The 26,768-nt window shown below is 37.6% G+C and overlaps 1 protein-coding gene across 8 annotated transcripts in view; it reads right to left on the reverse strand.

Annotated features, from left to right (window-relative positions):
- The window catches only part of HEPACAM2 (HEPACAM family member 2), a 61,833-nt gene that overhangs the window by 17,223 nt on the left and 17,842 nt on the right, over positions 1-26,768 (reverse strand). For 2 of the 8 annotated variants that reach the window (XM_047694568.1, XM_047694566.1), the window contains exons 4-9: positions 21,584-21,880; positions 9,680-9,805; positions 9,566-9,590; positions 9,436-9,473; positions 8,062-8,135; positions 4,514-4,627 (exon numbers count right to left, since the gene is read on the reverse strand). In XM_047694568.1, coding sequence (XP_047550524.1) covers positions 4,514-4,627; positions 8,062-8,135; positions 9,436-9,473; positions 9,566-9,590; positions 9,680-9,805; positions 21,584-21,880 — 674 coding nt within the window. Of the gene's footprint in view, positions 1-35; positions 1,514-1,818; positions 1,862-3,355; positions 3,378-4,513; positions 4,628-8,061; positions 8,136-9,435; positions 9,474-9,565; positions 9,591-9,679; positions 9,806-21,583; positions 21,881-26,768 lie in introns of those variants that run through there. The other 6 variants (XM_047694561.1, XM_047694560.1, XM_047694563.1 and 3 more) reach the window with 6 other exon arrangements.

The raw sequence follows: 26,768 nt of genomic DNA on the forward strand, positions 1-26,768 counted from the left end.
TTCCCCCCAACCCCTCTCTGACTGCCTCTCTGCCTACTTGTGATCTCTGTCTGTCAAATAAATAAATAAAATCTAAAAAAAAATAGTTGGAGTGTTTGGATGTAATGTCATTTAAAGTTCTATTGTTGAATATTTGGGTTGTTTCTACCTTTATTTGGCTAAAATGAAATCTTAAAGTGTGATACTGTCAGGTCAGACTGTTTGTAGTCAATGTCATTAAACACAAATATTCATCTTTCATCTTCAAGATCTACAACACTCAGATGACCATTCTGTGCCCACTTCCTGGGCCTCCTGTGTCCTGCGCAGTTGCCTTGTGCTCCTTCATACACCTGCTTCTCTCTAGGTCTCAGACTACTTTTCCTTCACAGAGTTTCTGCAACCTGATCTTTGGTCATCTAGTTTTATCTGTTGCCATTTATCCAGCAGTCTTAGCTAATGATGATTGTGATCTGAATCAGTAATTTCACTTGGAGGTTGTAAAATGGTACTTTCTAATTCTACTATGGTCTCTTAACTGATTTTTTAAATACAGCAATATACAAGGAGGGAGACCTTTCCTAGAATCAGCAATTCAATCAAGTAAAAATTCCACACCTGAAAAAAAATTAGCCATGCAAGAGGAAGATTCTTATTTCTCTATAGTCTGCACTTTAATTGCACACTGACAAATAAGGATAAAAAAAATCTAACTGTACAATATTTTATGTAAAAATTTTCCCTATAAGACAAAGAGTCGAGGACATATAAAAGCAAAACCAAAATAATTTATTTGAATCCATCTGTCCTTGAACAAAAATAAAAATGAAACTTTAGTATGTCATTTCCTTCAGTGTTTTATGTCTTTTCATAAAGCCAATGGTAATTGACAGTCTAGAAGGCAATCTTGCTGTTGTGACAGCCACCCTTATTGTGTGGTACAAATACCAGGAAGGAAGTTTGGGAATAAAATTTTAAAAATTAGTACAATAATTTAATAGTAATGAGAATTAATAAAACAAAACCTGCTGGAAATTTTTACAAATATAAAGTTTCCACATTCGTAAATTAGATAGGATATGCAATGTTGATGAAAGTGAAAGTATAGATTAGAACTAATTGAGCTTGTTAGAGAGACTTGATATGAAAAGAGTAATTGGAAAGTCCCTTCTTTTTCTTCCTCTTAGTCACTATGATAAAGACTGTCCACTATTTCCCTACCGTCTTCCTCTACAGCACAATGCATTGTGTGTATGCTGGAAAACCTTCAGTATAATTTTTATAAATGACTCCATTCTGCATTTAAAAGGAGTAATGAGCAAGAGGTATTGGGCTTGATTTCTTCACTGATTCCAGATGAATATACATTTCCACTGTTTTTCCTCAAAATGTTCCTTCATTATTTCACTCCAATGCACTGGTTTACCCATGAGTGCTCACCTGGCAAAGAGATGTTACAAGATATGTAAAATATTCTACAGAGTTCCAGTTCCACAGGTAGAAGAACCTTAAATTTTTTCATTCCTTTCAGTACCTGCAGATAATAGAAGTGTTTGGAACTAGTTCAAGAAAATTACATTTATAAACCAATAAGTGTAAGGAATAAGCAATCACTAAATTCTGCAGATAATTTCCTTTTGAAAGTAAAGGTTTACTCAAATGTCCTGAATTTAAAGATACTAACTGCCAGTCAAGGGTTCAAAACAAACTATCAGATTTCATTTAAATGCTATTTATTTATTTATTTATTATTTATTATTTATTTAAATAAATGTAGCTATAAGTTCAATATCCAAATAAGTAGCCTGAGTACTAAAACATGAAAACAGGTCAACTTACCAATTTGTTAAACACCAGTCCAATTAGGTAACAGACACATGCACTAATGAAAACAACACTGTTAGAATAGTCTAAGAGCCAAAGAAAAGAATTTTGTTGGCTGTCTTTTCTATCTCAGAAGCAACTGTCAAACAGAGGTACAACAAAGCAGAAAGTTATTATTCTTTATCCACAGCTTGTACATTCACTATGGGAAGTGGGGAGGAGAGAAATTCACTCGCCACCTATAATACTGCATTATTCATAAAATTGACCTTAGAGTTTAACTGGACTTAAAGAATAAAGCCATAGGCAATCAGAAGAGAAAAATGGCCTCTACATGTTTAGGGAATATTTAATTATTGAGGAATATTTATTCTACCAAGGACCACTAGTCTTTAGTTATTTATTTATACAAGAGCTCGCTAAACTATGGAATCCTTAAAAGAGAGCCTTATTTAACCTCTATCCCTAGCAGATAATGTTCTGGAAATGTTTGTAGATTGACAGTAAATAAAATAAGTGTAAAAAGGAAAATTCTAAGAGATTTTAGAGGGAAGGGAACAGTCTTCCAGAGAGAGAAGGAAAAGGAAGGGAAGTTCAGAGAGGGCAGATACTGAAGAATGGAGGTAAAGAGAGAGTCCTTGGAAGACAACACACAGAAGGGAAGCAAAGGAAGATTAGGAGGACAGGTAAAGAGGTGAGCCTAGGCAATGGAGACAGAGGACTGGTGGTGTGAACTGGGGTTCTCAGGTTGCTGGCCCTCAAGGGAGCATGTCCTCAAGAATAGTTTTGAATAGCCCTTTATGTGCTTGAAAAAGAACATTTCTGCCTTATTTTCAACCTTCCAAGTTTATTTCTAAAATAAAGTTTTATATTCCCAAGAAACTCTAAAGATACTGCTCATGTCTGAAAGCAGTCTAGTTTCAGAGGGTCATTTTCTATTTTAACTTAGAGAACCACGTTTTTGTTTTTGTTTTTGGTTTTTTTTTTTTTTTACATGCAAAACCAACCTGATCACTTTATTTTGTGTTCTGAAATTACAGCTGCCATATTCTATAGCTTTGTAAATAAATCAGCATTTCTTTTATTATTGGGAGCTTTAAAAGATAAACCAAGTTTTCATCTGGCTTGTTTACAGTCTAAATAAAAAAAATAGACAATGCAGAATAAATGACATATAGAAAAACACATGAACTTAAATTGGGCATAATCATATATTCTTAATTGGGTATAATCTTAAAGTTGGGAAGCAGACATACTCTTAAAATTCTTTCTATTCCTTACATTTAACTACAACAACAACAAAAACAAATCCCTTAATTTTCTATTCCAGAAGTAAAGGGAGTCAGGTATTATTTTAGAGAGTTTTTTTTTTAACCATCATGGAATAATATTTCACCATTGTGTTCTACTAGATTGATAATATAATTCATTTAAGATTTTATTTATTTTTTTATGTGAGAGAGAATGGCATAAGGGAGAGAGGGGCAAAAGGGGAGGGAGAAGGACAAGGAGACTCTGAGGTGCTGAGCAGGGAGCCCTACCTGGGGCTCCTTCACAGGACCCTGGATCATGACCTGTGATGAAATCAAGAGTAAGATGGTAAACTGACTCAGCCACCAGGCACCCCAATAATATAATTCTTTAAAATATTTTTTTCTTTTCTTTTCAGACCAGAAGTTCCTACCTCTGTCAGGGTCTGCTCCTAATTTACCTGACTCCCCTTTTCTCCAGGATCCCTGGGTTAAGAAGAGATGCACTGATGGGGTCCTCTGAGGTGTCCTCTCACTTAGCTGTTAAATGAGTGCATAGTCCCCACGAAGACTGGGTGCCCTCCCCCTAAGATGATTTCCCATGCAGTCATCCACTACTAGCTGTTATTTTTGGTATCTATCCAGAGGTGTGCATGAATTACTTCACTAGAACTGTTTCTTTTGCCAGAGGGGAAGTTCCTGTGTGTGGTTATTGATGTTCTTTTCAAAGTCAATAAATGACAAATAAAGAAATGGTGGAAGACGATTTGTGGCAGTTATGCCTGCAGGCAGCTGGAGCACAAAAGAGGGAAGTTCATTTCATTATTTCAAAAGGCTGTAGGCTTAGTTTCTCCATGGTGGGGAAGGGAGGGCAACTCCTTAGTGTCAGGCCTGAGGTTAACTGGTAAGTAGTTTCCTGGCTTTGGCCTCAGCTCAGATTTTATCCTCTCTGGCTGGGAGGCCAGTCCTTGCTGTGATTCTGTTCACTTAGAGTAGACTGCTTTGAATCTGTTAAGAGGTTGGATATTTGATGGTGATGGTGACCGTGCTGTGCATGTTTTGTGTTTTGTTTTTTTTTTTTTCCTGGTCCTATTCCCAGTGACAGATCATTGGCTCTAAAATCACCACAGCCATTGGAAAATCATCAAGATAACCAAAATGATCAGGCTTGAGAACTGGCCTGAAAATCTCTTTCATATCCAGACTCACTGGGGGTAAATGCTAGATTCCAGAGCTCTGTATCTAGTCCACTGGCCCAAGTGCACGACCCTAGAAGATACTTGTGTTTGTCTATTTTTTCCCCTAGAATTATTTTCCATTGGGGAAGTGTGTTCAAATGTACAGAAGCTACAATTTCCTGTTTTGGTATTTTTCTTCTGAGCCTTTCAATAAATTCTGGGGAAAGCTGGGGCTGAATACTTAGCCCCTCCACAATAGCATCACCAAACGCAAGTTCATACTTACTCTGGACAGTCGTGCTGTTGGGCAGGGATGTGCTGAATGACTTCGTAAATTGTACTGTGCAAATCTTGTCCTGATACACCATCAGAGGCTGAAACAGACCTACTTGGCATCTAGAAAATATGACACATTAAAAACAATTAGCAGAGTAGTAAAGAGTATGTCTATTGAGTAGTTGAAAACAACTGGAAGTAGTAATGATTAGAGAATTAGATCTGTTTATCTTCCCTACAATGTCCATTTTCTCCTTGCTACAGTTTCCTGCACTTACCCTATGGTAGTTTATGTGGCAGCATAGCTATGAAGTCAGAAGAGGAAAAGCTTGACAATGCTATCACTTTTTTTTTTCTTCATTTAAGAAAAAAGCTGGCAATACTGTAAAGAAAATATAATAGAAAGAAAAAAAATAGCAAAAGAGAAGATACCAGGACAGCTTAGAATCAGAGAGCATGTACGATTATCCTTTATATTACATCTCAAATAGCTTTTTGACACTGTTTGCCAATTATATGTGCAAGGATGGTTGAAAAGAAAGAATAATATATAGACAAAAGCCCTCATCACACTGAGAGTTAATATAGACAGTACCAAGAAATACAGAACACACAAAGGGAAGTGTTTGGTTTGAATTCAGTCATGGGCTCTAACTAAAGGCTTGGAAGAGTGTGGGAAGCACTGCAGTATATTTCTGCCTGGTAACCAACATGTATTTTATTGAAACTGGCATTCATGTTTTATTAACTCCTCCTTCCTTTTTTTTTTTTTTAAAGATTTTATTTATTTATTTGACAGACAGAGATCAAAGTAGAGAGAGAGAGAGGAGGAAGCAGGCTCCCAGCTGAGAAGAGAGTCCGATGCGGGGCTTGATCCCAGGATCCTGAGATCATGACCTGAGCTGAAGGCAGCAGCTTAACCCACTGAGCCACCCAGGCGCCCCGACTCCTCCTTCCTTTTATCTGATGATTTTCTTCTTGTAAACACTGCCTTCCAGTTAGTCAGCTGAAATCTGGTTCCCCTCCTCATCCCAAGCTCTTCCAATTTTCAACACACTTCCAATGGATCACTTTCAGTCCTTTGTATTTATAGAGCATCGCCTAGAGGACTCTTTGCCCTTGATAAATCATCTGAAGAATATGTTATCTCATTCCAATTTAATCTGCTACATTGTATTGGAACACCTTAGGCTTGTGTTTTCTTTGGAAACAGTTTCCATTCCACTTGCTAAAGTTCTCATGTGCAGCTTTATGATTCATCCTATCATTTCTGTGCCAAGGAGATTTTGGTTTAGAGTTTGTACAGTTGACCCTTGAACAAACCTGGACTGAACTGCACAGGTCCACTTATACATGGATATTTTTCAATAAATTCAGGACAATACTGTAAATGTGCTTTCTCTTCCTTATGCTTTTCTTAGCATTTTCTTTTCTCTAGCTTACTTTATTATAATACAAATATACATTAATTGACTGTTGATGTCACTGGTAAGACTTTTGGTCAATAGTAGGCTATTGTAGTTAAGTTTTGGGGGAGTCAAAAGTTATAGGCAGATTTTTAACTGGGTAGCCTTGTCATCCCTAACTCCCATGTTGTTCCAGGGTCAAGTGTACTTGAGATCAACTCTTGAGTTTCTTTGGTATGGGGGTGTTCAAGGGCTATGACAAGAGCAAACTCTAGGTAATAACTAACTTATTCACCTAAGTTCATATCAGAGCTGGCAACAAGTAATAAATTTGTTCATTTCATGCCATTGTTTTCTGTCCAATTCCCCAAAGAGGTGCTAAATGGACAGTAAAATGTACAGCAACTAGAGAGAGGAGGAAGATTCCACGTGTCCATGTACCACAAGCTGAGAGATGATTCTTATTTTTAAAACTCAGAAGTTAGTTATTTAATTTATTTCCTTTCTTAACTTCAACTTTGAGATCTTGGCTTTATTATTATTTTTCCTTTTCTTCTCAAAGCCACTGCATTTGGCTGCTAATCTTCACACATAACTGCCATGCTGGCTTCTCCTAGTGCAGGTTCTCCTACATAGGTCCTGCTCCACATCCTTTTCCTTCTGTTGTTGGTGTTGATTTCTTACTTCTTCCCAGTGAAGAATCTTAGCTGATTCCTCAGGAGTTTTCAGCTTAGAAGATGGGCATGGCTCCAAACTGCGTTATTCTACTTATGACAGAAATAAGTAGGGCTTCTGATATGTAATCAGAGCACTCATTTCTCTGCCCCAAGTTCTTGAGGATTATAGCATTTTGAACATACAGATCCCTCCCAGTAACATCTTGAAACTGAGTACTAATTAATCACAAGGTTAAATTTAAAGTTTCTTACATAGATCTCACTCCTTTCTCATGAATTCCTAGGAATAAAAACTGCATTATTTTAAATAAAGAAATTGTCGGCTTCAACAATTTCCATTCCAAATCTTACCAGTTCTTCAGTTTCCTTCTCTCCCACTTAAAAGCCATACCTGAGAGGGGGCTTTCTGCTGTGGGCAGAAGCTGTTTGAAATAATTGATCTACAAATATTTGTTTTTGTCTTTTTCACTGTAGAAGTGAAAGGTGAGCCAGTGTTGTTTGAGATTGAATAGGGCAGTGCTAAGCTTTGATGATGGTGTTACCAATGTGCCCTCAGGAGGGTGAAATCCAATCAGTCTCCCTCTATTACTCAGGTAGCATTTGTGAAAAGGCTGCAGCTAAGATTACTGTATGAACCTTACTCATTGGTAGAATTCACTGAATAGGTGAGGTAACCAATCCCTAATGACAAATAGTTCTTAAAAAAAAAAAAAAAAAGGGAAATAAAAAGGCCCTAAAGCAAGTAGTGTGTTTATGGCCCCTTCCCTAAATGAACTATCTTAGGGGGGAAAGGCAGCAGAGGTAAGACTGTCCCTACAGAGATCTATAAAAATGCTAATGACCTGATTAGCTCAGAGAACATTCTTTAGGTCTGTTAAACAAAACAGATTGTTTTCAAGACCTTGTCTTTGCAAACTGAAAAAATGTTTCAGATGGTGTAAAGGCCCCCTTCTCAGGTCTCAGGCACCTTTAGGATGACAAATAAAGATGTGTACTTGCATACTTTGGATTTATATGGTACCTTTCTTCTGAAGAGCATATGGGTCTGATTAAGGGTATGATCAATTGTCTATGCAAGCTATAAGGGGAAGGGAAGGGAAAGTGAGGAACAGAAAGGGCTAGTCAGTGAAGTGACAGGCTGTAGCCATCAAGGTGATGCAGAATGATTTAAATCAGGATCCCCCGGTCCCCTATTTGTTCAGTTCTCTTAATTTCAACCTAGTTAGTTCTCTCTTTGCTGAGCTTACCAGGTAAAAAATGTTTATGAATTAATGTAACTTCCTAATTCGTGTTAGCCTTACTTATAAAGGCCAAGAAAGATGCTTTATTTAGCTCCTCAGATCTGGTGACATCATTCACTACAGAGCAAGTGAACTCTGCTGAGGGTAGCACAGACATTCCACCACACTGCCCGAGCGCTTAACTGAAGGCTGCTTACACCTCTGGTTAATCAGCCACTAGGAAAACCAACCCTGGGAACACCAGAAGCATCTGGAAAAGCAACAAATTCATATATTCCGAAGTCATCCAGAGCATCTTCATGGCCTGAAATGTAAAACAAATACTACTTACAAATCAAATGCCTCAAACTACTATTGTAGCTTTTTTTTTTTTTAAGGCTTTGTACAACTTATCTTTATTGTTGCTTCAAGTGGTATGAGTATCAAACCAATTTAAGGTTTCTTAATCCCCTACAGTCATATTGCCATTAAGCAGTGTTAGAAATCACTCCTTCCGAAGCTGAGAATTGAAACTGACTTGGGACAATTATTCTTAAAGCCTGATGTGGGAATGGCGTATTCTATATTCAAATGAACGTGTGTGGGCAGGCTTGTCCCTTGTAACTCTCAGTTACCAAAGAGCACACCAAGGCTTTTCAGCCTGGGAGTCACAGCATCTCTTAACTACACGTAATATGTACTGCACCCTGCCAGATCTAAAACAGATACCATCAGAACTAATAAGAATACATAATTACATACAGCTGCCCATTGGTCCAAAATATAATACAAGGCAATATCAAAATCACCCAAACTATCATCTGTAAAATGATGGGAATGGAGTGGTTGGGAGGAACGAGATGGTCTCTGGGGCTTGGTAAGAGGAAGCAGACCCACATTCACGAAGCATCCAGGCATATTAGGCACTCCATCCACAACATTGTATTTAATTCTCACAGCAACCTTGGTGTGTGTGTGTGGGGGGGTAGTTATTATCTTTATTATATAGATGAGGAAGCTGAGGTCAGGAAAAATTAGTTTTCTCAAGGTGACATTGGGGAAAAGTAGCATATACAGCACTGAAACCCACCTCCACGTGACCCCCAGTCCTGAGTTAAAGCCCCATTGTTAGCTTAACAACAACTCTGTATGGAGTCCCTAGTGAATGGCAATGAGGGGCACTGCTGGGGACAAAGCAGCAAAACTGTCAAAGCTCCCTTTCCTCTTCTCCCTGGGCTGGCGCTGCCCGCATTGTATCTGCTTTAGGAATGAATAAATTGAGAGGTTCCTGGACATTTTCAAAATAATACAAGGATCAATGGATTAGGACTCAAAAGAACTCAGTGATTGTGGGCAAGTGACTTAATCTCCAAGCTTTGGTTCTCTTGCCTGTAAAACGGAGTTGAGTGCCTTTCAGGCTTATTTTATAGACTTGTGTGACTTAGATAAAACCAATACACTTTGTAGAGTGAAGGCAATATTCAAAGGTAAGAGACTGTTTGTATTATATCAATATTAGATTACATGAATTTTATCAATAGTACATTATATGTAATAATTAATATCAACAATATTAATTCATATACATTAACACTGATATTAGTCCCTTTCAGCATGGCCATTACCTGAAAATGTTTGAGCTTTCCTGTATTCTGTTTCTGGCCTGAAAAGACAAATGGGCATTTCTGTCAGTGATAATAATTGAGGAAAAAGCATTCAGGAAAAAAACTATTTTTGTAGAAACATATGCATTACCTGCCTTCTAGCTTCTGTTTTATAACTAAAACCAAAAGAAAAAAAAACATAATAAGGTACTTTTTAGTACACATATAAAACAATTTGCAAATTTCCTTTCTAATTTTAACCCACCTTTGTAGGGTTGATATTTTTTCCACAGGAAGATAAGACACATGGATATAATCAAAAAGAGTGATATTCCAGTTATACTTGCTAAAGGAGACAATGATTTCCCTTTTTGTGCAAGCTTCTCCAGTCCTAAATAAAAAGACATTTTAATATTTTTATTAAAGATCAATAATAAATTACTGTGGAGTTTGATTTGTTTATGCTTTATCTGGGGACATTACTGGACCTATATATTATATATTATTTCTTTTGTGTGTGTGTGTATGTATGTGTGTGTAGGGAGAGAGAGAGAGAGAGAGAGACAGGGTGTTAGCAAGCAAGAATGAGAAAGTCCAAGCAGAAGGAATGCACTTATTAGAAAACACAGCCATTTGACCACAATGGCCCAAACTCTCTAAGGATATTTGTGGTTGGAAATGTGGTAAGCTACCAGGGATATTACTGATGTGTTGTACTAGAGGTAGCAAATTGCTTATGTCTTACTTTCCAATAGTGTTCACTGCCATTAACTTAGGTCTGTTTGATCTCATTGTATAAAACATCCCCAGTTGCTGAGTTGTCCTCTTTCCTTCCATCTCACGCATTCAGTATAATTCAGGTACATGGAATTTCCAGGCAGGTAGTACAATATTAAAGTACCAGAGGGGAGGTGTTTACTTCAAATACACTCCACTAATTTTTGACCAATAAAGAAATTTTAATTCCTAAAATAGAATATGTGTGATTGTCAATAAAATATTTGAAGTCCCACATTGTAACTAGAATTCACTTTGCTTTACAAGTCATTCCTTTTAATATTCCTATATATTTTACTTATATATTTTATTAGAATTCCTATAATATTCCTATATAATTTTTTCAGTTTTGTTAGTTTAATAATCCATAAAGCAAGTCAAGTACTAAAAAAAAAAAAAAAAAAAAAAAAAAAACAAGCCAAACTGCTCCTTGCTATGCAGGCCTTTCTGATCCAGGTCTCCCGGGGGTGTGGGGAGCCCCCCACAGCAGCCCTGCCACTGCCACTTCAAGGCCCAAGACCCACAAATAACAGGGGGAGGCCCAGTCCTCCAGGGGAGGAAGTTCAGCTGGGCAGTCAGGGCTGATGATGTGCCACAGAGGCCTTCAGGGGCCCAGGAATCCCTCTGACAGAAAGTCCAAGTGTTGGAATGCGGAAGGTGGCTTTCTGGTGGGCGGTCAAGGGGCAGTGGGGGTCAGGTGGGGTCAGGGCCAGTGGCAGCTCCGTGAACTATATAAAATATGGGGTAATAGCTAACATCTGCCTAGTGCTTATAATACATCAAACTCTGTTCTAAGAGTGTATGATATATATTAACCCATTGAATGTTTGCAGCAATCAATAAGGAAGTATTATTATCATCTCACAGATGAGGAAGCTAAGCCTTGCCCAAGGTCACTCAGCTAATAAGTGGGCAGAGGCCACATGTGGCCCAGGCTCTTGACACTTCGTGCTGCCTCCCTTTGATGTTACTTTTTTTTAGAAGCTTTTATTTATTTATTTGAGAGAGAGAGCAAGAGAGACAGCGCACAAGCCCGTGGGAGGGGCAGAGAGAGAGAGGGAGAAGTAGGCTCCAGGCTGAGCAGGGACCCTGGGATCAGGACCTAAGCCTAAACTGAAGGCAGTTGCTTAACTGACTGAGCCACCCAGCACCCCCCTTTGATGCTATTTAAAACCAACAAATAGCTACCTTAACACCTCTTTTAGACCTCTTTTAAACACCTCTGTTTAGTCACAGAGTTCATCTATAAAGTGGGAAGTAGTTGTGACCTGCAGCTAATGTGAGTCATAGATGTCTTCCATAAATCATGTGAATCAGGTATTCATTTGGAAATGAATTGTGGAAGTTGCCTGTCCCAGTCCAGCTTTATGTGGGAGTGAATGTCATGGGATATTGCTTCCATCCTGGAGTGGTGAAAATAGCCTGGATAAACCTGGGTACAGTGAAGAACTTGGTGGCCACTCAGCTCTGCAATAAATATCCAGGTGGTACTGTGTTGTCTTCCCCAATAAAGGCTCTGCTGAGGTCTCTAGCAGCAAAGATAGGGAAAAAAAAACTTAGTATTTCCCTTCTTTTACTGTGGCTGTATACATACTCTCATGGCTATCTAGAACACTTCCATCTTTTAATCTTCCCAGAATCTTCACATAATATAATATAGATCACACATGACAAATTACAGTTAAAAAGTCATGAGAATCATAGTATCTCTTCTAATGTTCTCACACAATGCTTAAGTCCTTAAGAGTTAAGCAAGGTTGTTTTTGCATTATCAAAAATCTTTACTATCTCTGATGGGAAGTTTATAAATTTCTGATACATATTCAGAGAACTGTATTCTTTTTTTTTTTTTTTAAGATTTTATTTACTTATTTGACAGAGATCACAAGTAGGCAGAGAGGCAGAGCCTCTGAGAAGCAGGTTCCCCGCTGAGCAGAGAGCCCAATGCGGGTCTTGATCCTAGGACCCTGAGATCATGACCTGAGCCGAAGGCAGAGACTTTAAGCCACTGAACCACCCAGGCGCCCCCAGAGAACTGTATTCTTAAAATGTTCTTTCTGTGGGATGACAATACTGGTGCAGTATTTATTGCTTTTTTTTTTTTAAAGATTTTATTTATTTATTTGACAGAGAAAGAGATCACAAGTAGGCAGAGAGAGAAGGGGAAGCAGGCTCCCCGCTGAGCAGAGAGCCCAATGCAGGGCTCGATCCCAGGACCCTGAGATCATGACCTGAGCCAAAGGCAGAGGCTTAACCCACTGAGCCACCCAGGCACCCCGCATTTATTGCTTTTAAACACATCTTAAATTAAACTCAAACTTTGGATGGAAGAAATAAATGCAGCGTAAATTGGTTTAAAATGAATGAGAATGGTGATTTTGGGTTCTAGATCTCCACTAGAATATCAAAAAGCTTATTAGAAAGATTATTTTTCCTTCTTCTCTTTGTGAAAAATTTATCCACTGTTGGAAAGCTGACCTTTTAGCTTGAACTGCTTTTGCATTTGGGTGATCTCTTTGTGAGGTTTAAGCCTTTCTTCAGATACTCCACTCCTACTTGAAGGGTTTGTTCTTTCTAAAGAGCTGGGCAACACTGGGTGAGCCATTTGACTCTGACGGCCTTGATTCTCACACTAGTGAAATGAGGAGGTTAGAGTGAGAGGCCTTTAAGTTCTCTTTCTTCTCTAACGTTCTAGAATTTGAGGCAGCCAAAGAGTTTTACATGAAATAATACTTATCTTAAAAAATGTGTCTAATTCTTATCTAATGCCTAATACTAGTAGAGCTATATCAGCTTTCTTTTGGCTATTTGTATGGTTTATCTGTTCATCCTTTTATTTTCAATCTTTCAGTATCCTTACATATAAGATGTATATCTTATAAGAATCAAATTGTATTTTTTTGCATCAAATAGTATTTTTTAATCCAATTTGATAATATTTGTCTTTTGGTTGGGATATTTAGTACATTAGCATTTAATGGAATTACTAATAAATTTGGTTTAGTCTACAATCATCATTTTTTCTATATTTCCTCCACTTTTATCTCTCTTGTTTTAATTTGGATTAATCAGGATTTCATTTTATTCCTCTTTTCTTCTCTAGCTACTCATTAGTTGTACATTTTTCTCTGTCTCTTAGACTTCGAGGATTAAAAAAAAATTAGCCAAAATTAATACTTTTACTGCTTGCCATCACCTCTGGCCTCCACAATACAAAAGTAAGTTCCATATTAAAGATGAGAAAGCTAAGACTCCAGGATACAAAGTTGAACTCAATAATGTCTGACTATAATTCTATGTTCTTTCCACCACTTCCACCTGATCATTATATAAGAAACAGAAGTCCTTCCACTCACTAAGCCCAAATCTACTCAGTTCTACCAACTGAAATTACAACACATAAATAAAATCTTTTTCTGCACGATGCCTTCTCAGTTGTTTATTGAAACTTTCATATCTCCCCTGAGAATTCTCTTCTTCAGATTTAACATCCCCAGATGGGTTATTGTTCTTTGTATGACTGATTTCCACATTCTCTACTGTCCTAGAGTTAGAATTTTGGAAACCCAACAAAAGCTAATCTATTTTACTTCTAAAATAAAATTCAGAAGGACCCATACTCTGGTGTGGTTGTCAATAAGATAAAGGCAAATAGAATACTCTCTTGAAACACCACTAGAGATAGAAAAGAATGCAATAAAAAAGAAATACTAAATAACAAAATGGCATAATTTAAGATATAGTATATGATTCGGACACCACTTTTAGCAAGTAAATATCCAATATTAAAATCAAAACTAGCCAATTTTCAGATATGCACAATTAAATGTATAAGCATTATATGTATATAAAACAAAATGTATATTTGTTTTCCACTTATTTGCTACAGATGTATCATATCAGTAATAATGTAAAAAATTTAAAAAAATTAAAGTAACATTTACTAGGTATAGACAAAGAAATAAGTCTCAGAGAAACTAAAGTATTTGCCATAGTCAGTAAGTCATAAAACTAAGATAGAACATAGGTTTTTTTTCCTACTGCAAGTTCAATTTTTTCCTGTTAACTCATGGTCAGAGAATGGCTTTGTAATACAGGTAGGCTCCTATTTATCCAGTTTTACCTCTAACTTTTTCTGACACCACACTTGGTGTGTTTTAGCTCTTTCACTTCCTGATAGAGTGCCTTCACTAACATTCCCAGCTCCTCAAAAAAGTATCCAGTGATGGGATGCCTGGGTGGCTCAGTTGGTTAAGCGGCTGCCTTTGGCTCAGGTCATGATCCCTGAGAGCATCCTGAGTCCCACATCCGGCTCCTTGCTCAGCAGGGAGCCTGCTTCTCTCTCTGCCTCTGTCTGCCACTCTGCCTGCCTGTGCTCGCTCTCGCTCTCTCTCTCTGACAAATAAATAAATAAAATCTTAAAAGAAAAAGAAAAAGTATCCAGTGCTAATTTATTCTTGCCAAGTTCCTGCTATGTACTTTACCATGAGAAAAACTACAGAAAAGCATTTTGGTATAGTCTCATTTGTTTTTCCCCCTTAAGCCTGAAAATATGCTAATAATGATTACTTCCAAGTACTTCTCACTGTAATGGTGAAGTTACACTCCTGCATACATCAGCTCTTCGCCAGGCACTTCGGTGATTCTGAAGCTCAGCTGTTGGTTTACCATGCAATGATTGGACATCTTCCATTTTAATAAGACATCTTCTTGCCTCTCCTCCATTTTTAACTTTTTGCCCCTGCTTTTTTAAAGATTTTATTTATTTATTTGACAGAGAGAGAAAAACAGCAAGACAGGGAACACAAGCAGGGGGAATGGCAGAGGGAGAAGCAGGCTTCCCACTGAGTAGGGAGTCCCAGGACCCTGGGATCAAGACCGGAGCTGAGGGCAGATGCTTAACAACTAGCTACCCAAACACCCCAGCTTTTGTCCCTTTTGGTTGGTGTTTCCTAAAATGATTGAATTTGCACATTCTGTCCGACAGAGGATCTTGCTTATTCCTTTTATGGTTACTTTTTATCTCTCTAATTAATTGATTAATTATTTTTAAGTAGTCTCCATATCCAACATGGGACTCAAAGCCATACCCTGAGATCAAGAGTTGCATCCTCCACTGACTGAGCCAGCCAGGCACCCCTACTTCCTTATCTCTTCAAGACTCCTTCCTCATTGCTTTCTTGTCTCTTTTCCCCTTGGCCCCTGTTAGCCCTACATCAGAGAAACACCCTTTAGTGACCAGTGTCTGTACCCCCAAACCTTGGTTATGGCAAAACCAATCATCCTTTTCCTGGAGAATGAGGAATAGGGGTAATCTTTTTTCTAAGAACAAATGATCTTCCCTCTTAGGCCCCCTTCTTCTCTAGAGCATTCTGAGTCTCTCCTCTCAACATTGATTCTCTGTCTCAGAACATGAAATTTGTACCCTTTCACAAAATAAAAAAAAAAAGCCAAATAGTCAAGGATCAAATCAAGGGCACAGCTGCTTCAGTCTCAGCTCTAGGCAAGTGTATTTTGGAGAGATGGACTTCCAGGCTCCAACTTAAAAATATGGCAGCAGGAGGGCGCCTGGGTGGCTCAGTGGGTTAAAGCCTCTGCCTTCGGCTCAGGTCATGATCCCAGGGTCCTGGGATCGAGCCCCACATTGGGCTCTCTGCTCAGCGGGAGGCCTGCTTCCTCCTCTCTCTCTGCCTGCCTCTCTGCCTACTTGTGATCTCTCTCTGTCAAATAAATAAATAAAAATCTTTAAAAAAAATATATGGCAGCAGGGAAATTCTGATCCTATTGCTACGGAGAATGTATAGGAATTCTCAATGCGGTTCTGGACACCGGCAGGAGTCCCGTTCTTTCTTTCAGACAGTTTTCTACTGTTTAGCACATAGCATGCTATTCTCTTCATTATTTAAATATGACTGACTCATTGACCAAAGCCCTAGTGCAAATGCTATTTGCCCCCTCCTTAGGCAAACAAATAAAATGAAATGACATATTAAGTGCAAATATGGGTAGGAGGTGTGGTATCCATGGTATCACGGTCCTGCTGTTTGAGAGACTGCACCCAGAACAGGACAGCCATATGCTACCAGTCTGCACATCTATTCCTAGATCAGAATGGAGTTCTGAGATCTCTACCATTCAATCTGTGTGCTGATTATGGTAGCTGGTTCATGTCCCTGTGGAGATGAAAGTACCATATTGGGGGTGTGCTATTTCCATATTCCTCCAAGGCCCCACCAGACAGACACTGTTATTCTGTGCTAGGTGCTCATGGGGATGTCACCCAGTTCTTAGGGTGTGGATGTCAGGGCTGTAGGTTTTTCTCAGCCATTTTCTCCAGTGGCCCAAAATGAAATACAGCTCCTTAAGACCTTAAACAGGAGAAATTTCTAAATAGAAGAAATTAGTCAATTTATTTCCTGCTTTGGGTCATTTTCTTTTTGTCTTCTATATGAGAAGATGTACAATAGAAATAAATATAAAAATGATAGATTTCTCAGGATCATGTGCAAATTCAAGACATTTCTATTATATCTAAATCTCAAATCACAGCCATGTGGCTCTTGGGAACTCCATAATTTATATATTTGAATGTCTTCATTAAATGTGAACACTTGAATCCTGATCATAAATATTTTCATTTTCTATATATGGCATGTTACAGTAGTGATCTAGACCCCACTAAAATTTAAAGCATGGACACCTGCTTTCAAGGAAGTCCTTAATCAAAAAAATAAAATCATTGATTTTTTTCAAAATACAAGTGGCAATTGATTATTTGAATTGCTAGTTTTTCCTTGAAACTTATATTCTAGATATGATTTTAGTTATAGGTTTCATAATTTCCCATTAATATGAAAGCATACATGTGTCATGGATAAACTAGAGTATCTCTTTGTATCCAGCACAAAATTAGTTAAGGGGGTGAAAAAATACACACTATCCTATATATGTGATCTATCTTTTAGAAAGACCATAGTCTTGTTGATATTCTCAATCAAGAATGTCAAAGGAGGTAGTTTATATAGTGATTAAAACAAGGGATGTGGGGGCACCTGGATGGCTCAGTGGGTTAAGCCTCTGCCTTCGGCTCAGGTCATGATCTCAGGGTCCTGGGATCGAGCCCCACATCGGGCTCTCTGCTCAGAGGTGAGCCTGCTTCCCTCTCTCTGCCTACTTGTGATCTCTCTCTCTCTCGCTCTCTGTCAAATGAATAAAAATTTTAAAAAATAAAAATAAATAAATAAAACCATGGGTTCAGAAATGTTAACTACGGTATTGGAGATGATTTAAAAAAAAAAAAAAAACAAGGGATGTGAATTCAGATATTATTTTATCACTTACTAGCTGTGTGACCTTGCCCATTATCCCTGTTTTCTTTAGTGTATCTCCACTGAGATAGAAAGGTCAATTAATATTTCAAATTAGTTGTGAATCATAACCCATGAGGTGGAAGGCACCATCTGGTTGAGTCTTACCCAGATATTGGAGACAATCATCATATTCTCTAGCCTTCCTCTCCCAACCACAGGTACCTAATAAAACTTGATTATATCCTAATCTTATTTTCTTTCCATATTTGTGATCTTGGAGTCATCTCTGGCTCCTTTGTTGCCCTCTACAGCTCATTGCTGAGACTTTTTGGTTGGCCACATCATTTGTCTCAGTAAAAACAAAGAAGCTCCTCTATTTCTTACTACTGGACTCTGGTTACATCAAACACCACTTAGTTCTGAAAATTTCTTAAAGACAGGTATTTATCCCTCAAAATTATTTCAAATTCTCCACCAATCTTTTTTTTTTTTTTTTAAAGATTTCATTTATTTATTTGAGAAAGAGAGAGCGTGTGGGGTGGAGAGGCAGAGGGAGGAGCAGACTCTGCTGAACAGGGAGCCCAACGACATGGAGCTCAATCCCAGGACCTGGGACCATGACCTGAGCTGAAGGCAGATGCTCAACCAACTGAGCCACCCAAGTGCCCCATTTCCACTGATCTTTTTTTTTTTTTTTTAAGATTAAAAAAAAAAATTTATTTGACAGAGAGATTACAAGTAGGCAGAGAGGCAGGCAGAGAAGCAGGCTCCCAGCTGAGCAGAGAGCCTGATGCAGGCCTGGATCCCAGGACTCTAAGATCATGACCTGAGCTGAAGGCAGAGGCTTAACTCACTGAGCCACCCAGGCGCCACCCCCCATTTCCACTGATCTTAATATAGATTGCTCGCTTATCAGAGTGGATGGTCAGTCAGTGCTCAGTTGGTGATGTTCATTTTTTCACCATAGGTTATTATACACTTCATCTCCATTGCAGAGATTCATTAATTTGGAAAACTTTTAAGAAATCAGATACTTAAGACATACTACTCATTTACTTTGCCATTTCCTGCTGTTTGAGTTAAGGTTCTGTGGACATACGGGGTTTGAAAAATAGCTCTAAAACCCACAAAGAGGTCACTAATGTTGACAACTCTGAATCCCTCTGAAAAATAAGCACCTGCTCTTCTTATTTACTATAATAACAAATACCTGGTCTTTGTACAGGTCAAACAGGTTTTTTTATATTTTGCAAAAGGCAATTATTTGATATAAAGACTGTAGCTGTCTTTGGGCTTTGGTAATAAGATCTTAATCAAATATTGGGGGCTTCTGATATTATGAAAATGCTTTGGCTAAATATTAATGGGGAAAGTTCAGGCAGCGTGAAAGGTTTCAATGTGATATACAAGTACATGTTGTAGCTATGTTTTCATTAGCAATGAGCATGAGGAACAAGTCTAACATGACAACCAGATTGCTACTAAATTATTTTATATGCTTAATTATGGCTTGCTTTAAAATTATGGTTTGGTTAGCTGCCAAAGTAAAAAGCTGGTTAAACCTATTAAAAATTTATTATAATAGAAAGCAAAGGATGCACCTTTGACATGCCTGCTACCCATAGTAGGTTGTGATCATTTTGTTAGCAGGATTTTTTTTTCAATTGGCATTCTCAATGCTTACCCCAGTATTTGGCCCATAAGAGGTGCTAAATAATGAATAAATGAGTGTCTGATTTATAGCACCCTAAACACATATATGCTTTGGGGAACAATAAGGGTAATATAGTATCTATTGCCCAAATGACAGAATTCAGGTAAAAATTCCAGAGATGCATTGTCCAGTATGGTAGCTACCAGACAAATGTGGCTATTTAATTTAAATTAAAATTAATAAAATAAATTCAGTCCCTCAGTTGCATAGCTAAATTTCAGTGCTCAAAAGCCAGATGAAGGTAGTGGCTACCATATTGGCTAGTGCAGATATCAAATATTTCCTTCATTGAAAAAAGTTCTGTTGGATAGCACTTTTTTTTTCTTAAGGTTTTATTTATTTGAGAGAGAGAGAAAGAGAGACCGAGCACGACTGGGGCACAGAGGGAGAAGGAGAAGCAGACTCCCTGATTTGCAGAGAGTGCAACACAGGGCTCAATCCCAGGACCCTGGGATTGTGACCTGAGGTGAAGTCAGACACTTTACCGACTGAGCCACCCAGACACCCTCGAATAGCACTTTCTAGAGAGTGTGGTATTTTCTTCATATTAAAAAAAAAAAAAAAAACCCTCATTGTTCCATTATATAAATTCCAATATATTCAGATGACTTCACAAACATGAATACTCTCAATTTTAAGGAATACTGGGAGGATTCCTTATATATGTCTTTGTCAATTTGTAGTTTGTTATATTCTTACAATTTTTGGTGGCTTTTTAATAGGTTCAAAAGACTAGAGAGGAGCAAAACAAAACAAAAAACCACCTTAAACATGTAATTACCACACTTATGCCTGTTAAATATTGAGATTCCTAGATCCTGCCTTCAAGATCCTGACCCAATAGGTCCGAGGTATCTTAACGAAAATACATTATTAGACCTCCCCAGGTGATTTTGATGCACAAGGCCCAGGGGCCACATATTAAAAAATTAAGCCCTAAGAATTACAAGGATTCTTACTTCACTTATTCTTACTTCACTTATTCAATAAAACATATTAACTCTCTCTATATTATGGGCCCCGATCTAGGCACTAGGGCTATAAAGACAGAGAAAGAGAAGATATCAATGGAGAAAGTATTGATGGGTGGTACTTTTTGCACATTTGCCCCTGTACCACTAATAGGCACCTAGCTACCACTCTAAACCTGCTCTTAGGTATTCTCCAGGCGGATATTGACTTGTCTTTGTATGCAAAGCTGAGTCCAGGAAGAACTTGATACTAGCAAGAGAAAGCAGAAAAAGGAGAAAAAGGTGGAGGATGAGGACAAGGTGGAAGAGGGGGATGAAGAGGAGAACAGGGAGAGGGGAAGGGATAGGAAGAGGAGAAGAAATTTAAGAAAGAAGGAGAGAAGAATGGGTTTTGAGAGGTAGAAAGGAAGGAGAATGTATAAACTTGGTGACTGGATGTTGGAGAGGGTAATAAGCAAGAGAAAGGGGTCTGGAGTGGCATTTAGCTATCTGGTTCAGGTTGGTAGACAGTGAGGCCATTCACCTAAATATGGAATACAGAAAGAATTATAATTTGGAGGGGAAGAAGATGGTTCACTTTTGATATGCTTGACTTATATGCTGCCTTTGGCATTTCAAATTAGAGACACCCAGAAGGCAACAGGGTATATAGTTTTAGAGCTTTAAAGATACAGATTTGGGATGCACCAGTGTTACATGAAACCATGGGTGTGAATGAAATCATATAGGAAAATAAAATTATACTATAGAGAGAAAAGAGAAGGCTCAAAAGGAAGGGAATTTGGTGGACATATATTTTTAGGTAGTGACACTTAACTTGTTGTGGATTGATGAGCTTTCTGAAAAATCAGATGATTTCTAGAGAATGTCAAACATCACAGACTTAGAAAATGTTACAGTTTCCAAGGTATTGAGACTCCTTTTGAGAATTTCCATATTTCAGGAGTTTAAATGATGAAAGAGGAAGGGAAGTCCATGAAGGACAGTGAGAAGAGGAGTCAAATTAGTAGGAAAACCAGATTTCCAAGTCATGGAGATTTAGTCACCTGAGCTAACACAATAGCAAATACAAACCAGGTTAAATGAGTAGCCTGCTTCTCTTCTATTCCTGATTTTAAAATCAGGAAAGCATAAATTCATATTTAAGTCATTTACTGAATTCTCTTTTTGTTCATAGTCCCTCAGAGTTAGCGACTGAATTCTCTCTCCATTCTATTTTGGGTTTTCTTTCTTTGACTCATAGAAGCCATGGATTCGTTAACTCAGGAAAGAGAGTTTCTCAGAGTTTATCAACAATCCACAGTAGTTTTTTCTCTTCCACACAGGTATAAAATAGGGCTATAGCAAGGACAGCTTGAATTTGTGTTTCCTTGGGATCCTTGCCAAAAGGATCTTACCTACAGAAGTGATGATGACTGTGAAATGAGCTTCATCTCGCCGTCCAGTTACATTGTTGTAAGCACAGCACATATAGTCAGTTGTCTTCTGGGCTACCTTCTCAGATGCAACTTCCAAGCGAGGCCCGTGCTTAATGACATATGTTGTATTGTCAGTCCTCCGGATCCAAGAATAGGTATTGGGGGGATAAGAATCAGCAGAACAATAAAATAAGATGGCCTCTCCAATGTCAACAGTGAACACTTCCCCTACTTTTAGCCCTTTGTCAGAATTAACTCGAAGTCCATAAGGTCCATCTGCATTGATTAAAAAAAGAAATAAAGGGATGGCATAAATAATCACAACATTTGGGAGATGCTCAGCAGTATTTTACTTTCCATGAAAGTCTTCAAGTTAAACTTGGGCAAATAGGTACTCATTTAGATTCCCAATAAATCATGAGGACCTAGAAATGTGTTATTCTGATATCCATGACAATGGAAATTATTTGAGATGTGACTGAACTTATCTGAGAGTGAAAGCCTTGAAACTTAGTACATAATATTAAAGACACTGCCATCATAACGGTGTGCTAAGATTTTTTTTTATCATCCCTTAAAAAAATTTACATTCAATTAATTAACATATAATGTATTATTTGTTGTGATTCATCAGTCTTATGTAATACTAGTGCTCATTACAACACACACCCTCCCCAATGTCCATCACCAAGTTACCCCATCCCTCCACCCCTCTTCCCTCCAGCATGTATGCTAAGCTTTTGAGTAATTAATGTATTGATAAATCTGTAATTGTGTTAGACAAGTACCATCTTTCTGAAACCATAATTGTACTTGAAAGCATATTAGAAATAGATTATGGCCATTATTTTCTCATTAACAACCATACTTTGAGTATTATCTATTTTTCTTTTTAGTTCTAAGGAAGTTCACGCAAATATTTACAAAATACAGTTTCACATGGAGCACAGATTTATGCAAATAGATACAGAAGTGTCCCATAGTTTCATGACATATTAGCAATTAAAGAATTTTTTTTTTTTTTTTTTTTTTTTGACAGAGAGGCAGGCAGAGAGAGAGGAGGAAGCAGGCTCCCCAAGAGAGCAGAGAGCCCGATGCGGGGCTCGATCCCAGGACTCCGAGATCATGACCTGAGCCGAAGGCAGCGGCTTAACCCACTGAGCCACCCAAAATTTTCCCTGCAAACCAAGCTTAGAGTCCTCTTTGGAAAAAATACATCTTCATTATCATTAACAAATATTCATTGATTGGGACACCTGGGTGGCTCAGTGGGTTAAGCCTCTGCCTTTGGCTCAGGGCATCGGGCTGTCTGCTCAGCGGGGAGCCTGCTTCCCCTCTCTCTCTGCCTGCTGCTCTGCCTACTTGTGATCTCTTTCTCTCTGTCCAATAAATAAAATCTTAAAAAAAAACAAAATCCCCCCCAAAACAAATATTCATTGATCACCAATAAACTAATCATGGATATTCCATGGTGTTTTTCCTTATTGCAATTTTCTTGTGGCATTTTGCTATGTGTATGGCACCACATTGCCTGTAGATGAAGACATATTTCCCATTGCTTTCTTCAGAAACTAAAGACAGAGATGGAAAAATTTCCCAGCTAGATAAAGTCTATCTTGTTCAGTCTAAATCCTGGCTTATATTCTAAAAAATTTAAGGCTTAAATATGATTGTACTCAGTTTTCAGCTGATCATCACCAACATCTATTGGCTACCCTCCATATGAAAGCACTTTAAGTACTTACACAGACAACTGCATTTAATTTTTAAAGCAACCACATAAGGTAGATGTTATTATTCCCATTATAAGATGTAGGAAGTGACATTTAAAAATTAATTTTCCCATGGTCCAAAGTTTTTAATAGCAGAGCTGGAACTCTAAAATATATGCATTTGATCATTCACATTACTGCCCCCCAAATATATATCAGAACAGTTTCTTGTTGTGTAACTATAGTATTAGCTCTACAATAAGTTAAAATTATCTCATTATATATGAATTCTGTACTCAGTTAATCAAGTAATCAGTCAACAAATTCTTATTTGAGAGATACTATTAGACAATATATTTAATACAAGAGAGAAAAAATACATAAGATACAGTTCCTACTCTCAAGGAATTAATAACATGGAAAAGGCTATGGATGGTTTGCTCAGTAATAACCTGATCTCAAAGGTTCTGATTTTATTTTTTAAAGAAGTACTATTTATCTCTCATTATAGGGAATAATATGATGTAATGATTACACAGTAGTCATTATCAGTTATCACTATGTTAAATCCTGATTTTGTCAATAATTAGTTAAGTATTCTTCAGAAGTCATTTAAACTTTTAGGTCTCACTTATCTCACCTTTGCTACAAAAAAGTTGACTAAATGAATGGTCACCAAAGTTCCTTCTCCCTTTGAAATACCTTTGAATGACTGATACCATGCTTAAGCTATTTTGGATACTGGGAAGCCAACCTTAAATTTTCAGATTCCCAGAGTGGTTCTCTTTGATGTCAGTATTTTCTGACCAATGTACTGTTGGGGAAACACATTTCCTAAGATAAAACAGAAACTAAAGATGCAAAACAATAAATTATATTTAGCTAGGGAACACAAACTTTATTGCTTCCTAAAGACATAATATTTGCTTCCTAAAGACATAAACATCTGCAGGGAAGCTACAGATTAACGTTAATATGTACATGTGAGATGATCCTGATTTCAAAAGGCAAATAAAGACATTAGTATCTTCAAATTTGAAGTAATCAGGAACTGGAGATGGAAGATTAAAGGAAGAGAAACGAATGCCCTTTCCAACACTGTACTAGCTATATTAGAACCCCATTATATGGCTCTCTTATTTCAGGCTATGATACAATCTCTGAGGAAAACCACTCTTTCAGAACTGTGGCTAAGTGGAACCCCCTTATTCTGAATTCCACTAAATAGTATTTATGTAATGGGAATGAAGAGTTGTTTTCACTCACTCCACCAAAATAAATACTGAGATGTTACTGTGCATAAGTATTGTCCTAGGCATTATGGGAGAATCCAAGTATCACAGAAATGATTCTTGCGGCTGTTCTCCCAAGCCCCATGCAGCAGCAGGGTCTTCAAGTTGTCGGCATTGGCAGAATATTAAAGAAGCAAAAGACCACCAACTGGTAAGTACCGGTTATGATTCACATGGTAGGAAACCAAGAAGAGGAATCAACTAAAGTTTGGAACAAGATACCCAGGTCTGTGCACAAAAACTAAAGTCTGAGAGGGCTTTTCTGTGAGCACTGATTAAATAAGTGTAGTGTAGTTATAAAAATACACCCATTCAGTTTAAGTCTGTCTTCATTGGCTTTCAGGGTTTACAGAATGTGACTATAAAAACAAATTGCTTGATAATTTGACACACATAAAAATGAGTAATATTCTGTTCAGTGTGCTGACATTACTCAAAACTTTTTTGAGAACTCCTCCATTGGAATTGCCTTAGGACCCTGGAACATAATAGAGTATTGCCAAAAGTAGTAATTCGTTCATTTTGGCGAATGGGCTCAATTTGTAAAGGAAACCCACAATCACTTACAGTCAAATTTGGTGAATAAGGTTGATTATCTGATTTAATAATATTGTTCTAGTTTAAAATAAAACATGCTTTTAAAGAAAGGACTCTCGGCTTATCTTCCCTATATGTACACATATTTTGATTTTGCTACTTCCCCATTTGTTGGGTTTCATGATTGGCGTAAAGTTTTCTCCTCTGTCTTAATTACATGGTATATCTAGTTCTTCAGAGTTAGCTTCAAAACCTCTCAAACTTTCCCAGCCCCCATACAAACATTTCCCCTAGTTTTTGGAGCCTAACACCTTGAAGCATTTAAATTCCTTGCTTCTGATATGATTTCTTAAAATGTAACATTCTTTATCTCATTATATAAGAAATACATGTTTATTGCAGGAAATTCAGAGAATCACAGAGATGGAAAGAAAACTCATTTGTAATTTTACCATTCAAAGAATGAATAATCATATTTGTGTAGGATCTTTCAATCTTCTATACTTCTCTCTCTCACACACAGATCTCCTTCCTACCTCCTTCCCTCCCTTCCGTCCTTCCTTCCTTCCTTTGCTCTTTCTCTCTCTCTCTCTCCACTGCTTACAATGTTTTATTCTTACTACACAATGATATTATTTCCTTTTTAGCACTTCAGCCTGACCATCTTTTACTTTGAGGTGCAGCCGAATACATTATTCATGAGAATGGGCAATCCAATTGAAGACATTTGGAGTGATTCAACCAGTGTGGCCTCTGACATTGAAAATGAAAGCAGAAGGATAATTCTATTTTGACTTTGGATTATGGTTCAGTTTCTTGCCTGTGGCAGAGAACTCCCAATAGGAATAAACTCTTTGCCTCAGAAATGGCTGTTTACTAAGTGACTTGTAAAATCACATATCATCTGTTCTCTTTAACAATTTATGGTTGGGTGGGAACAGTACCGAAATTTCCATCATGATGCTGCTTGCCACCCTGCTTGGGAGCAGATGGTAAGTATTTACTGTGAATGACCTTTTTTTTTTTCTTTAATTTTTATCACTTAAAGTACTTCCCTGCAGCAGTGCCATATGTTGCACACAAAATGCAGTGGTTACTGGGTTATTATTTACAACAGAGCTGGAAGGCATATGCATTTCATGGACTACAAGTAGGTATCTGTCTGAATTACTGACTTGACATTATATTCCAAACAAGTCCATTACTAGGTTATGACATCATAACCTCATACATACACGGCCAGTCTTGATAGATTCTGTTAAGCTTTTTCCTGCCAAAATAAAAAATAATTCCTGCTTTCATAGAGGAAGCTGTAACAGAAAGAGTGCCTTAAGAAAACAGAGCTGTTGATTCATGCTGAAGTTCTAAATTATGATGTGGACCTCCATGGGGGGAATATTGGAATATGACATTTTTATTGAGCAATTTTGCTAAAGATCAGAAACAAAAACAAAAAATAAAACAAAAGGCCAAAGTACTATAATTAAGAAGCTGTTACAGTGGGAATTTAAACTTGCATCATCAAGTAACACTGGAATCTGAAAGGGATATGAAGAAAGATCATCTGTTCCATTTTAGTCAAGTTCAAGAAACCTGTATTGAGTTCTTTTTTTAAAGATTTTT

This window comes from Lutra lutra, chromosome 11 (assembly GCF_902655055.1).
Source record: "Lutra lutra chromosome 11, mLutLut1.2, whole genome shotgun sequence".
NCBI classification, from domain to species: domain Eukaryota; kingdom Metazoa; phylum Chordata; class Mammalia; order Carnivora; family Mustelidae; genus Lutra; species Lutra lutra.